The sequence below is a fragment of the Strongylocentrotus purpuratus genome, unplaced genomic scaffold (genome assembly GCF_000002235.5).
Source record: "Strongylocentrotus purpuratus isolate Spur 01 unplaced genomic scaffold, Spur_5.0 spur5_scaffold_3, whole genome shotgun sequence".
Classification (NCBI taxonomy): Eukaryota; Metazoa; Echinodermata; class Echinoidea; order Camarodonta; family Strongylocentrotidae; genus Strongylocentrotus; species Strongylocentrotus purpuratus.
The window spans coordinates 7,750,390-7,762,623 of NW_022145609.1; the positions used below are offsets into that span (position 1 = coordinate 7,750,390).

The following is a 12,234-nucleotide window of genomic DNA, read 5'->3' on the forward strand; positions in this document are numbered from 1 at the left end:
TGGTCAGGTGACGGTCCTCTCTGCAGAGTGGCACGCTATGGTAACCATTCCTACCCAACGTAGGGTAGGTATCAGGGATGATCCCTAGGGCGATGCATGCCTCCTTGCTGAGGAAGAGTTTGTCAGAGCTGTCAGTGATGTAGGTCATCTGCCGAGTTTCAATAACCTGTCCTCGCTCGCCTCTGCCAGAGAAACGGATGATTGCGGCCCCAAGGATCCAGATGCCGCCTTTTGTAGCAGTGCGCATCTTCATGTCGACCGGTAGGAGATCTGATTGACGCAACCCAAGGCGGCGGATGACCTTGATGCCAGCAAGGCAGCTCTGGCACCCAGTGTCGACATAGCAGAAACTGAGCAAGACATTGTAGGGGTAGATAGGTTGAAACCAAAGGCAGTGCAGTCATCGAGCACGATCCTGATGGTCACGTCAATGAATGGCTGGGGCGATGACCGTTTCTTGAGCCACGTATTGGTGAGGTTGTCATATACGTGGTGGTCCAGGGGGACGGCTGATCCACGATGAGGCGTTTCCACAGTGTTGCAAGAGCAAAGGGCATCGAACATAGCACCTGCATTATCATTTGGGGCACCGGTTGAAGAACGTTTAGGTTTGTCCTTGCTGCGGCATACGCTCGCCATGTGCTTCGACCAATTACAATGTGTGCACATGTGGCCATATGCTGGGCACCAAGTTTGTCGGATGCCGGCCGGGGCACTCTTCCTATGTCCTCTCCTGCCGCAGTAACCACAAAGGTCCTGTTTCTCCTTAATAGTTGTCACCTTGGCTTTCCTGTAGGTGCTGCTAGCCGCGTCCACTGAGGAGTGGGAGTCCTGGAGTGAGGAGGCGGATCGTTTGCCGGCTTCTTTGGCTTCGACGAACTCGAAGACCTCTTCCAGCACCATGTCTTGATTCTTGTTGCTAAGGAGGTCAAGCTGGATTTCGGGGTCGCTGATGCCCCGAGTGAGGACGTCCCGCATGATGGCGTCAGTGTAGTTGACTTTGGTGTCGCAGCCGGGGCACTTGATAAGGAACTTGCAGATGTCTGCCTGGCCACGTAGGCAGGCCCCGTAACTGTGTACAGTTTCATCTCGGTCCTGGCGCATGTTATGAAGCGCTACATGGGCCACCATATATTTCTCTTCAAGGACTGCCAGCTTTTTGATGGCTGCCAGAACATCGTCCACGGGTTTGCCGGTCAGACTCCTACCAGCTGACCTTGTGAGGTCTCTACGTAGGGGTTCGTCGCAGCGTTCGAGCAGCTGGATAACCTTGTCCCTGCCGGTGACCTTTTAGGCCGCGACATAATCAATCCATCGAGACAAGAAGTACGCCCATTCTTCATTTGAGCCAGCCGCAGCAACTGTAGGACGTTTAACCTTCTCCACCTTGGCGGCAAGTCCAGCGGTGTGTAAAGCACTGTGGGCAGTGATTAAGGCAGCTACGATGGCATTCTCAAGGTCCGGGGTAGTGTAGTCACACCCAGGGATTAGTTGATAGTCACCGTGATCAGTAATAAGATCTGGCTATTTGTGTCAGTGACAGTCGATCAGTAGACTTCAACAATGATCACGGTCTGTAAACAAATAAGATAAAAGAAGATACCCTTAATTAAGATCAAACTATAACACAATCCTCTAATTTCTAAGACTCTAAAGAGGAAAGTATGAGGCCCCCACCCCTCTGATCAGCCCCTGATTGCAGCCATGGCTACTGAAGTTCCCACAAATGGTTCCCCCGGAACGTCGATGACAAACGATGAGAGCGACGTGTCCACAAGCATCACATCATCTCCATCAACAACAACAACATCTTAAGTGCAAGAACCAGCAACATCTACCATTGCGCGACAGTCCAATTCAATTTAATTTTATTTGATTTCTGTATCCAACAGAGGGCACTTCTACAACGCCTGACCCGTTACCCATATCCACTACCCAGTCAGTGTCTGACCCATCACCTGTACCCACTACCCAGTCAGTACCCATGATCGTAACCTTGTCATCTAGAGATCAAGGTAAGAAAACAAATTTGTTTGGAAAAAAAAAAAAATCCATTTCAGTTATTCACATTAAAGGTAGGCCTTATACAAAGTAAAAAATATTGGAAGCATATGCGATTTTACAATATTCAACGATCGTTGTCGCGGTTGAAATCGTGTCTTAAGTTATGAAGTTGTAAATAATAAACTTTTTTTAATGTTGTATAGCTCCCTCCAGGCGCGGATCCAGGATTTCTTAGGGGGGGGGGCCCACTTTTTTTTTTGGTCCGAAAAAAAAATCGTAACGACTCAGCCAGCCGCTAAATAAGCGGGGGGGGGGGGGGGGGGGGGAAGAGGGCACTATTTTTGTTTTTGTCTCGAAATTTGAAAATTTGTCATTTTCTTCCGTGGGGGGGGGGGGGTGAGATCACCTTTTTTAGGTCAGCCATTGGCATATTTAAAAAAAAAAAAAAAATTATTAAAAAAAAAAAAAAAAAAAAAAAAAAAATCACAAAAAGGTGGGGGGGGGGGGGGGGTTGCTCCAAAATACACACATAAAAAACCGAAGGGGGGAGGGTCAACCCCCTAACCCCCTCCCCCCCTTCCGTACGTGCCTACTCGTCTGAAAATAGTTTTTCCCCTCCCGCGCGAAGCGCGGAAGCTTTTACGTTTCATTAAAGCATTAGAAAAAGAAGACGATTCGTTGTACAGTTTTTTACTCTTAATCCTCGTCTTAATTTATCCCCCTCTCCCGCGCAAAGGTCGGAAGCTTTTACGTTTTATTAAATCATTAGAGAAAGAAGACGATTCGTTGTACCGTTCTCGACTCTTAATCCTCATCTGAATTCAGTTTTCTCCTCCTCCCTCCCGCGCGAAGCGCGGAAGCTTGTACGTTTCATTAAATCATTAGAGAAAGAAGACGATTCGTTGTACCGTTCTCGAAAATAATCCTCGTCTGAATACAGCTTTTACGTTTCATTAAATCATTAGCGAAATAAGACGATTCGTTGTACCGTTATGAATTTTAATCCTTGTCTAAATTCAATTTCCCCCCTCCCAGCGCAGAAGCTTTTACGTTTCATTAAATCATTAAAGAAGGAAGACGATTCGTTGTACCGTTCTCGACTCTTAATCCTTGTCTAAATTCAGTTTTCCCCCGCTTCGACGTTTCATTACATTTTTAGAGAATGAAGACGATTCGTTGTTCCGCTCTCGAAAATAATTTAGTTTCCCCCACCCGCGCGAAGCGCGGAAGCTATTACTTTTTATTAAATCATTAGATAAAGAGGAAGATTCGTCGTACCATTCTCGACTCTTAATCCTTGTCTAAATCAATTCCCCCCCCCCTTCCGCGCGAAGCGCGGAAGCTTCGACGTTTCATTAAATTATTATAGAAAGAAGACGATTCGTTGTACCGTTCCCGAAAATTATCCTCGTCTGAATTAAGTTCCCCCTGCCCTCCCCGCGCGTAGCGCGGAAGCTTTGACGGTTTATTAATTCATTAAAGAAAGAAGACGATTCGTTGTACCGTTCTCGACTCTTAATCCTTGTCTGAATTTCAAATATGTTCTTTGTCTATTCCCTTTTCTTCCTACGTCCTCTTCCTTTACACTCCTCTCTTTTTTGGCCGGCGTTTATTAGGGGACCACCCCACCGCCCCCTGGCTACGCGCCTGCTGTCAGATGAACATATGTTGATACCTTGTCCGCCCCGGAAAGGGGTTTAAGGTTTTAATTTACGGTCAGATTAGCATTCAGGGGTCCGCCTTAGCGCCCTAGACGGGGTCCAGGGGGCAGAGCCCCGGAAGTTCAGGAGTTTAGGCATTTAATTACGGTCAGATGAGCATTATTTTGATACCTAATTGTTACAATGGCAGGTCACTAATTGGCTGGGGGTTCAGGGGGCGGAGCCCCGGAATCTCAAGGGTTTTAGGCACACAATTACGGTCAGATGAGTATCGAGGGGCCCGCCTAAGGGCTCTTGGTTGGGTCCAGGGGGCAGAGCCCCAGAAGCTCAGGGGTTTTAGGCGTTTAATTACGGTCAGATGAGCATTTTTGATACCTTATTATTTGTTACACTAGCTAGCAGGACACTATTTGGCGTGGGGTCCAGGGGGCAGAGCCCCCAGAAATCAGGGGTTTTAGGCATTCAATGACCCTCATATGAGCATCTAAGGGCCCGTCTTAGGGCCCTAGGTGGAATCCAGGGGGCAGAGCCCTTAGGATTTTAGGCATTAATTTTAATCATGGTCAGATGAGCATATTTTGATACCCCATTATAATGTGACACTGGCAGTTAACTATTTTTTCTTTCTCGCTCTCTTTCTTTCTATTTCTCTTTAATATACTTTTTCAAAGAAAGTGTGGGGGAGGGGCTCGAGGATCCCGATCCCCGCCGTTCCGCGGGCCCTGATATGTAGGCATCTCAAGAAGCATTTTCTTGCCTGGCTGTAAATTTAGGAATTTGTCATTTTCCAACAAACGCATGAAGTGAGGAAAATTATCTCATTTCAGCATTATTTGTTAACCACCGTTATGGAATTATAAATAAACCACGTTTGAATTCTATTTCTCCTACCCCCCCCTCCCCTATCAGTATGCCAGTGCCCCCCCCCCCTCCGATCTACACCTTGTTGGCGGGAAAATTGCAACTGATATCCCTTACCTTTCTTCATTCTCTTTTTTTCCTTTCCCTTTCTCTCCTCTTTCACTTTCACTTCCCTTCCTTATCTCTCTTTTAGGTTTGCTGGGGGGGGGGGGGGGGGGGGAGGGGGCACGGTCATTTTGGTCCCCAACCCGCTCCACACATTGTTGGCGGGATTAACCGCAACTCCCTTTTCTTTTTTTCTTTCTCTTTTTGTTCCCTTTTAGCTCTCCTCTTTTCCTTTTCCTTCCTTCTCTCTTTTTTTTTTTAGCGGGGACGGGGGGGGGGGGGGGAGGCTAGGGTCTTTTGCCCCCCCCCCCCTTGATCCACAACTTGTTGGCGGGAAAATTGCAACTGATATCCCCCTTCTTTTCTTTTCTTCTTCCTATTTTGTCCTTCCCTTTATCTCCTCTTTATCTTTTTTCTTTCCCTTTCCTTCCTTCTCTTTAATTTTTTTATTGGGGGGGGGGGGGGAGGGGGAAGGGGGAGGCAAGTCCTTCCCCTCCGATTTCCTTCTTCCCTCTTTTCTTTTCTTCTTCCTCTTCTTTTTTTCCCTTTCTCTCCTCTTTCCCTTCTTTTCCTTCTCTCTCTCTCCTTTTTTTTTTTTTTTTTTTTTGCGGGGGGGGGGGGGGGAGAGGACCAAGGCACGCTCGGCCCCCCCCATGGATCCGCGCCTGGCTCCCTCTCTAGACTGATGTAACTTTAGCTTCAAAACAATTTTTCTTCGGACTACAATCGACCGACTTGCTATTCCCGTTTGGAAATAATATATGAGAACTGCATATTCTGAGATTTTCATGGCCGCAGCTACCATGGAATGGTATTTCAATATTTCCACGATATGCGCATTTCGCTATTATAAAATCATCTATTGATAAATATATGGGCATGCGGAATGTTTAGGAATTTAATTCCTGTTTACTCTCCTTTTCTTTGAATGGAATATAATTTATATATGATTCAATTCACGTTTTATTAGTTTTAAATTTCTTTTTGTTTAAAATAACAAGACCATTTTGACTCCTTTACTGCTAATCTTTTTTCAGGGGGGAGGGGGGGGGGGGGCTTCTGGGGGCGAAAATGCGTTCTCCCCCCTTAATTCCCACACTTTTTTTGTTTGCGGGGAGGCGACCGCCCCCTGCCACCTTCAGGCGCCCCCTGCAGTGTACAGTAGTCATATGTTTCATGTATTTTGTTGTTAAATGTCATTGCAGTTCTGATGCGATCCGGAAACTTAAAGCTCTCGGCCGACAATGCAAGACTCCTCGATGCCTACGTGCATGCATCATTCCGAGTCTCCTCTTCGATAAGATGCGCACAATACTGCCTTGCTGACGTCACTTGCTCTTGCTTCACCTACATTGCCCACGAGAGGGAATGCTTGCTTGGCGAAGAATGCCAGGCGGCATATACACATCCTGGAGCTAAAACATATTCAAGGGCTTAACTTCATCAACTGACAATTCAGGATTAATTTGTCAACATATGGTCAAAAACAAAAATTATGAATTGCAAGCAGTAATTTTCTGTAAAATTAACTGTAAAGTACCCCGATAGATGGCGCTAGACCAGCTTTACATACAGAGTCAATATCAGTTTTTTTTTAATGTATATAGGATCTCTTTAAAGGTATTACAAAGTTTTGGAATGGGGTCATGAACTTTGTTCAAATGAACACATTGGTAGCATATGCGATCCTACAATATTCAGTGATCGTTGTCGCGGTTGAAATCGAGTCTAAAGTTATGAAATTGTAAATAATAAACTCTTTTATGTTGTATAGCTCCCTCTCAAGGTCAAGATATTAATTAAGCAATGAAACAATGTTTCTTGACTAAAATCTACCAATTAGCTATTCCCGTTTGGAAATTATATATCACAACTACATATTCTGAGATTATCATAGTCGCAGCTACCATTGTACGGCCGTAGGCGCTATTTGAAATTTCTCAAAATTTACCGGGAGCACCGGTAAATTTTTATACTAAATTTTTCTCGAAAGTAGAAGTGTTTTAGGGGCTAAATTTTTGTGTGTTTACAATACATTCACAGGGGCATCCAAATATATCAAAATTGTAAAGAATCACTTTCCACCCAATTTTCAAAATTTCCCAAAACTTTGTATTACCTTTAAAGCTGTATGATGCTCAAGAGAATCGTAAAAACGTTCATAGAAATAATAATAGCCTTACAATCAATATCACCTATTCTCTCGAAAACCTTTCTACGATTCTGCGTAGCATGTATGAGCTCTATCGTCTAGCGCCATCTCTCGGGGAAATAACTTGGGGGCAAGAAAATATTTTTATGTATAAAGTAGTATTGCCCCCCCCCCCCCCCCCCCCCCCCACTCCGGGGACCGGAATGACCGCATGCGTGTTACCAAAATGTCTGGTAAAGGGGTACTTTTCACGCACCAAAGTCCGGCTCGTACATACACAAAATTGACTTTACACACCGGACTTAGGGGGTGTTTTCAAAAGGAGGGAACACGCATATGCGTACCCTAAATAACACTGAGTTGGGGGGGGGGGGGAGGGGGCGGGTCATTTTAAGAAGCAAATTATAATATTTTCTCTTTGCTAAACGTCACACTGATTCAGATAATTTTGTGCAATAGAATTTAAACAAAATCCTCTTTACAATTCACCATTCTTATTCTTGAGTTTATTTATATATATTTATATACTTGGAGTAAAATTCAAAATGATGTTTAAGAAACTGTCAGATTGTGGATGAATTTACATAGGTAACTTTTTGTTCCTATTTTTTTTACCGTACAAAACTAAAGGATTTATGGATAATCTTGATGAGTACAAATTTACATAATATATATGTCAAGTCTATTTACTTAGAGATTTAAGAAAATAGTCATTTTCACATCGTATTATTGAATTATTGAATTAAATAAAGTACATCTTTAAAATAGCATTTCTTTTTTGACGTATATTGTAATCCTGATGCTGAATAAATCTTGACCTTTTGACTTTAGAAAATCTCTTGTATTCATATGTACTCATTTTAAACATGATTATTACACAACTTTAGGAGGCTAAATTTGTGGATCGACTTTGTACATTCAGTGGACCTTATTCTACACATCATTGAGAAAAGGAGGATTAACATTGCACTTCCGTCGATGGTATCTAGAAAAGTCACTGTGTTGTTAATCTTTAGCCTTTGCACTGATGTGAGGGGGGGGGGGGAAAGAGATAAAGAAAGAGACATAGATATACATAGAGAAAGACAGAGAGAGAGAGAGAGACAGACAGAGAAAGAGAGAGATCGAGAGAGAGACAGACAGAGAAAGAGAGAGAGAGAGAGAGGGGGGGGATGAAGAGAGAGAGAGAAAGAGAGAGAGAGAGAGAGAGAAAAGAGAAAAAAAGAGAGACAGAGACAGAGAAAGATAGAAAGAGAAAGAGGGAGAGGGAGAGAAAGACAGTGAGAGGGAGAGGGAGAGAGAGAGAGAGAGAGAGGGGGAGGGGGAGAGGTGAGGTGATGCGGGGGATGCCCCATCGAGAAAAAAGAAAGAATTATCCACAATATAAAACAAACAAGCCCTATATAACGAGCTTATCAATTTCTAACTAGTAGGGAAAAGGGACGAGGAGCACTTTCAACATCCCTAGGGAAGACGAATAGACTGGGGCTTTATTGTAAATTCAAAAATGGGAAATAACGTCAAGAAAGTTCAGATTAATGCAGTGAAATGGTAACTATAATAATGCCGCTTTTAGAGCCAAAGGGATATGCATCAAGTACAAATATTTAGGACTTGGGCGCAAACGCAATTGGGTAACACTACGAGGTCCCTTTAGTGATAATCTCCCACAAGACTCCCCGATAGTGTTACTTGTTTTGATACTTCCCCCCCCCCCTACTGCCATAAGCCCATATTTTCTTTGTCGAGAATTCCATTGACAAACGTGTTGTAGTCCATTCTTCCCTTACAATTTAACTGGCCGAACTGGATTTAAAAAAAAAAATATTGGGCTTTCCCACCAAAATATTTAAATCAATCGCAATATGTTGATCGTACTCCAGTTTTTGGGGTCAGCTCCAGCTTATTACCTAAAAATGGCCCCTTTTTAGGGATATCCTCCCCAAGAATCCCCGATAGTGTTTTTTTTTTGCTGCATAACCCCTCCCCCGACCCCTTTCCGCCATAGCCCCCTTTACATTTTTGTTGAGAATTCCATTGACATAATTGTGCTTAAGTTCACATTACCTCACATCAACAAGAACAATAATTATGATATAACTATGGCCGAACTGGATTTTTAAAATTGTTTTTAAATATCGGGCTATCCCTCCAAAGTATTTTCTTTTTGAGAGTTCCATTGACATATCGTGCTTTAGTCCCCTTTTCCTTACATCGCCAAGCACAATATTGGACTTGATGAAATGTCATAATACTTTAATGTCACGGTCATGGTAAGGGATGAGATTGCGTTCAAAGCTTTATTCATCCTGTCAGAGCGTTATGCAGTAAACAATGATGATATTCCAACCAGGGCCCTCTACAGATATTATTATCTTAAAGCGGATGTTTTCGAACAGAATGGAGTGACAGATGAGATGAAATTAAAAATGTGGTGGTAATCATTTTTTCATCAATTCGATCATCATATTGGAATTGGTTAAACAAAAATGGGTGTCCAGATATTAATTTCAGCCAGTTATATCATCACCTTGGGATTATAACTTACAGCATCACAAAGAAAATGGAGGAGAAGTATGAAATCAATAGTTACACTCCGTAATTAAAGAGAAAGCATAATTACAAAAAATAAAAATAAACGATTCTCGAAGTCTTGCTTTTAAGATTAATGACAGCAGTTCAGTAAAAAAAACTAATCACATGTTTTGACGCATGCGTGTTAGTCACTTTATTTTTATTTTTATTTCATATATCAGTCAGTCTTATATGTAAAATGGATACTTATGAACATTTTTTTTGATATTAAAGGCTATATATAGGTTGTAACAGGTTGTTTCGTTCATTCCTCGGCAAAACTGAGATCTTCAGATTTAGAGACAACTTGACGAAAACAAGAGACCGAGTTACACTGTAAGTATGACATTATTTATAATTATCAAAAATGCATTTGATTAATACTTAGACCTGTTACAAGGATACAGCTAAGTTTAAGTGGAGGAGACAAAGTTATAAACTCAGTGCATCTCGAATCGCTTTCTGTCATATCAATGAGCATATTTTTGCAAAAATTTTCGAAGTGAAATTGTAGTTACCATGGTTACACAGGTTAACTACATTTGCTAGCAAACCACGGAAATTTTGTTGTGAATGTTTTTTTTAACTTTCTTCTGAAGATTAGTACTTGTTTGTTTAGGTGGATAGGGGTATTGTTGATGAATACCAAGGATATAAATATAGGTTTTTCCCGCTCAATTTCGTATTTTTCCCACTCAAATCAATTAACGTGCATTCAAATTCACGGTCGTTCAAATTTAATATCCGGGCTTTGAAATGGGAATGAATGTTAAAACGGCTTGCCATAACTATGATCATGTGCCAAAGCTACATCGGCGGAAAACGCAAAGTTCACGGTGCGATTCTCCCTCAGGCCTTGAACCACTCGTCTATCCAGTTGGCTGCGTGCATGGTTCGCGTCCAATGTGGAATATAATAGCTTTTATATTCCACATACTAAGAATCTTGCGCTACGATTGGTCAAAAGTAAATCACGTGATGAAAGAGAGTTCGACCATCATTGATGGGAGAAGAAAAGTTTGTTGCACTGTGTAGATAGTAGACAATTTACCCAGTGCAATGCACATTTACTGAAGATAGAAATACTATTTACATATTGCAACGCTGCATGCACTGTACGTAATATTGTTAGCTGTCAATTGAAGATTTGTTGCTCTAAAATGACGAAAGAAGTGAAATTTTTCCGATGTGGAATATAAAGCAAATAATCACCTTTTGGTTTCAGGCGATGGCAAACTATCACTTCCTCGGCGATCTGAATTTATACGCTATCTTTCATCAGTTTTGCTTCAGAAAGATAGCTACATCCATGCAGATCGCCTCGGAAGTGATAGTTTGTCCCATCACCTTCACCATCGATAATTTTTTGCTTACTGCATTCTAACTTCAATCTCTTTGTCTAAACTTGTTCAAACTACAGATGGATATTTATTCTTCTTTGTTCGTTTTCTTCGTTGTATTCGGCCAATACTTTTCTTTCACCGAACAAGGTCAGTACAGAATCTCTCTTTTTTACAACTTATACGAAGAAGGAACGTTCCGTTATTCATTCAAAATAATATTATCCAAACGCCTTTTTTCTTCATATTCCTATGCTGACAATGGCAAACAATTCGGAGTTGACGTCCATATACGGAGTATAGTCGAACTTCGAAGTAGCACTATATCAATAGAAGAAGTATTTATATACACCCAAAATCCTTGGTAAAAGTGTTCAACACCATGGTAGTAGGGAGTCCTACCGACTTTGGGAAATATTATGCTCAATCTAGTAACGATTTGTCCACATTAAAAAAATTGTTATCAGCAATGAACTAAAACGCTTCATATCTTTTCCCTTAATTGTTCCACCACTCCGCCCCAATCTCTTTCTGTCTGTTTCTCCCTCCATCCCACCCTACCCTCTTTCTGCCTCTCTGTTTCTGTCTGTCTGTCTGTCTTTCTTTCTTTCTCCCCCTCTCCCCAATCCCTACATCTATCTATTTCTCTCTTTGTCACAGCTTGCAATCCAAATCAAAACGAACACGGCGGGTCCTGTTACCATTTCTCCCTCGGTGCGTCTGACTTCGAAACTTCAAAAGCATCATGTGCCAGTCTTGGGATGCACCTGGTCTTCATCGGATCTCAGGACGAACAAGACTTTCTGGTCGTCACCGGCCTCGGCTACGAGTACTGGATAGGGTTATCCACAGTGACTTCGTTGGACAATGCAGCTACTTCAACATGGTTGGACGGCTCAAGCTTGACCTATATCAACTTCGCCGTCTCAGGATGGACTTTTGATCAAGGAGGAGAGTGTTTCCGAATGTCAGGGTCACAATACGAATGGATGGACATGACTTGTTCTGTGGAGCTTCATTATATCTGTGAAACAGAAAACAGTGAGTGCTGATAAGATTATATTTTATGATTCGGTATTGTACTTTGATTTAGATTCTTTTAAAAAGCTTATAGGCCTATGCGAAAACCTTACGTCAAATATAAAGAGTACATAATAATATCAATTTTATTATAAGATACTTGATCCAGTCGATGTTGCCTACACGCTGTGCCATCTAATATTCAAACGCCCCCTACGTCGTAAATTTGATACGGCGGAACCGGTATCGCAACCGTGGACGGTCCCCCATTGCAGGTACGTCCGCGGTTTGAGGTAGTTTTCTATGGAGTGGTCCGCGGTTGCTGGCGTTTTCCTACGCACACGAACATGTGTATCCTCACGCGCATGCACAAACGCTTTATGTAAACGTATAATATTTCTGAACCTTGCCCTTCTGAATATTCCATCAACTATTTGGATATGATGAGTCACTCTGGTGATGATCTATAAAAATTTCGAGAACAACGCATACAACTTAGAAACTTGTTCAAAATTAT

At 42.3% G+C, this 12,234-nt stretch overlaps 1 protein-coding gene across 1 annotated transcript; it reads left to right on the plus strand.

The window, feature by feature from the left end:
- The first annotated feature begins 10,147 nt into the window (after positions 1–10,147).
- Positions 10,148–11,749, plus strand: LOC105439002 (C-type lectin domain family 4 member G-like). Its single transcript, XM_030996690.1, has 2 exons — positions 10,148–10,193; positions 11,358–11,749. The coding sequence occupies exons 1-2, from the start codon at positions 10,148–10,150 to the stop codon at positions 11,747–11,749; spliced, it is 438 nt and encodes a 145-aa protein (XP_030852550.1).
- The last annotated feature ends 485 nt before the right edge of the window (positions 11,750–12,234 follow it).

Bases quoted from the DNA above. Each gene is read 5' to 3' on its own strand.
- LOC105439002 (XM_030996690.1), top strand. From the start codon at position 10,148: ATGATCATGTGCCAAAGCTACATCGGCGGAAAACGCAAAGTTCACG. The intron at 10,194-11,357 runs GTGCGATTCTCC...TCTTTGTCACAG, and splicing joins CGGAAAACGCAAAGTTCACG to CTTGCAATCCAAATCAAAAC.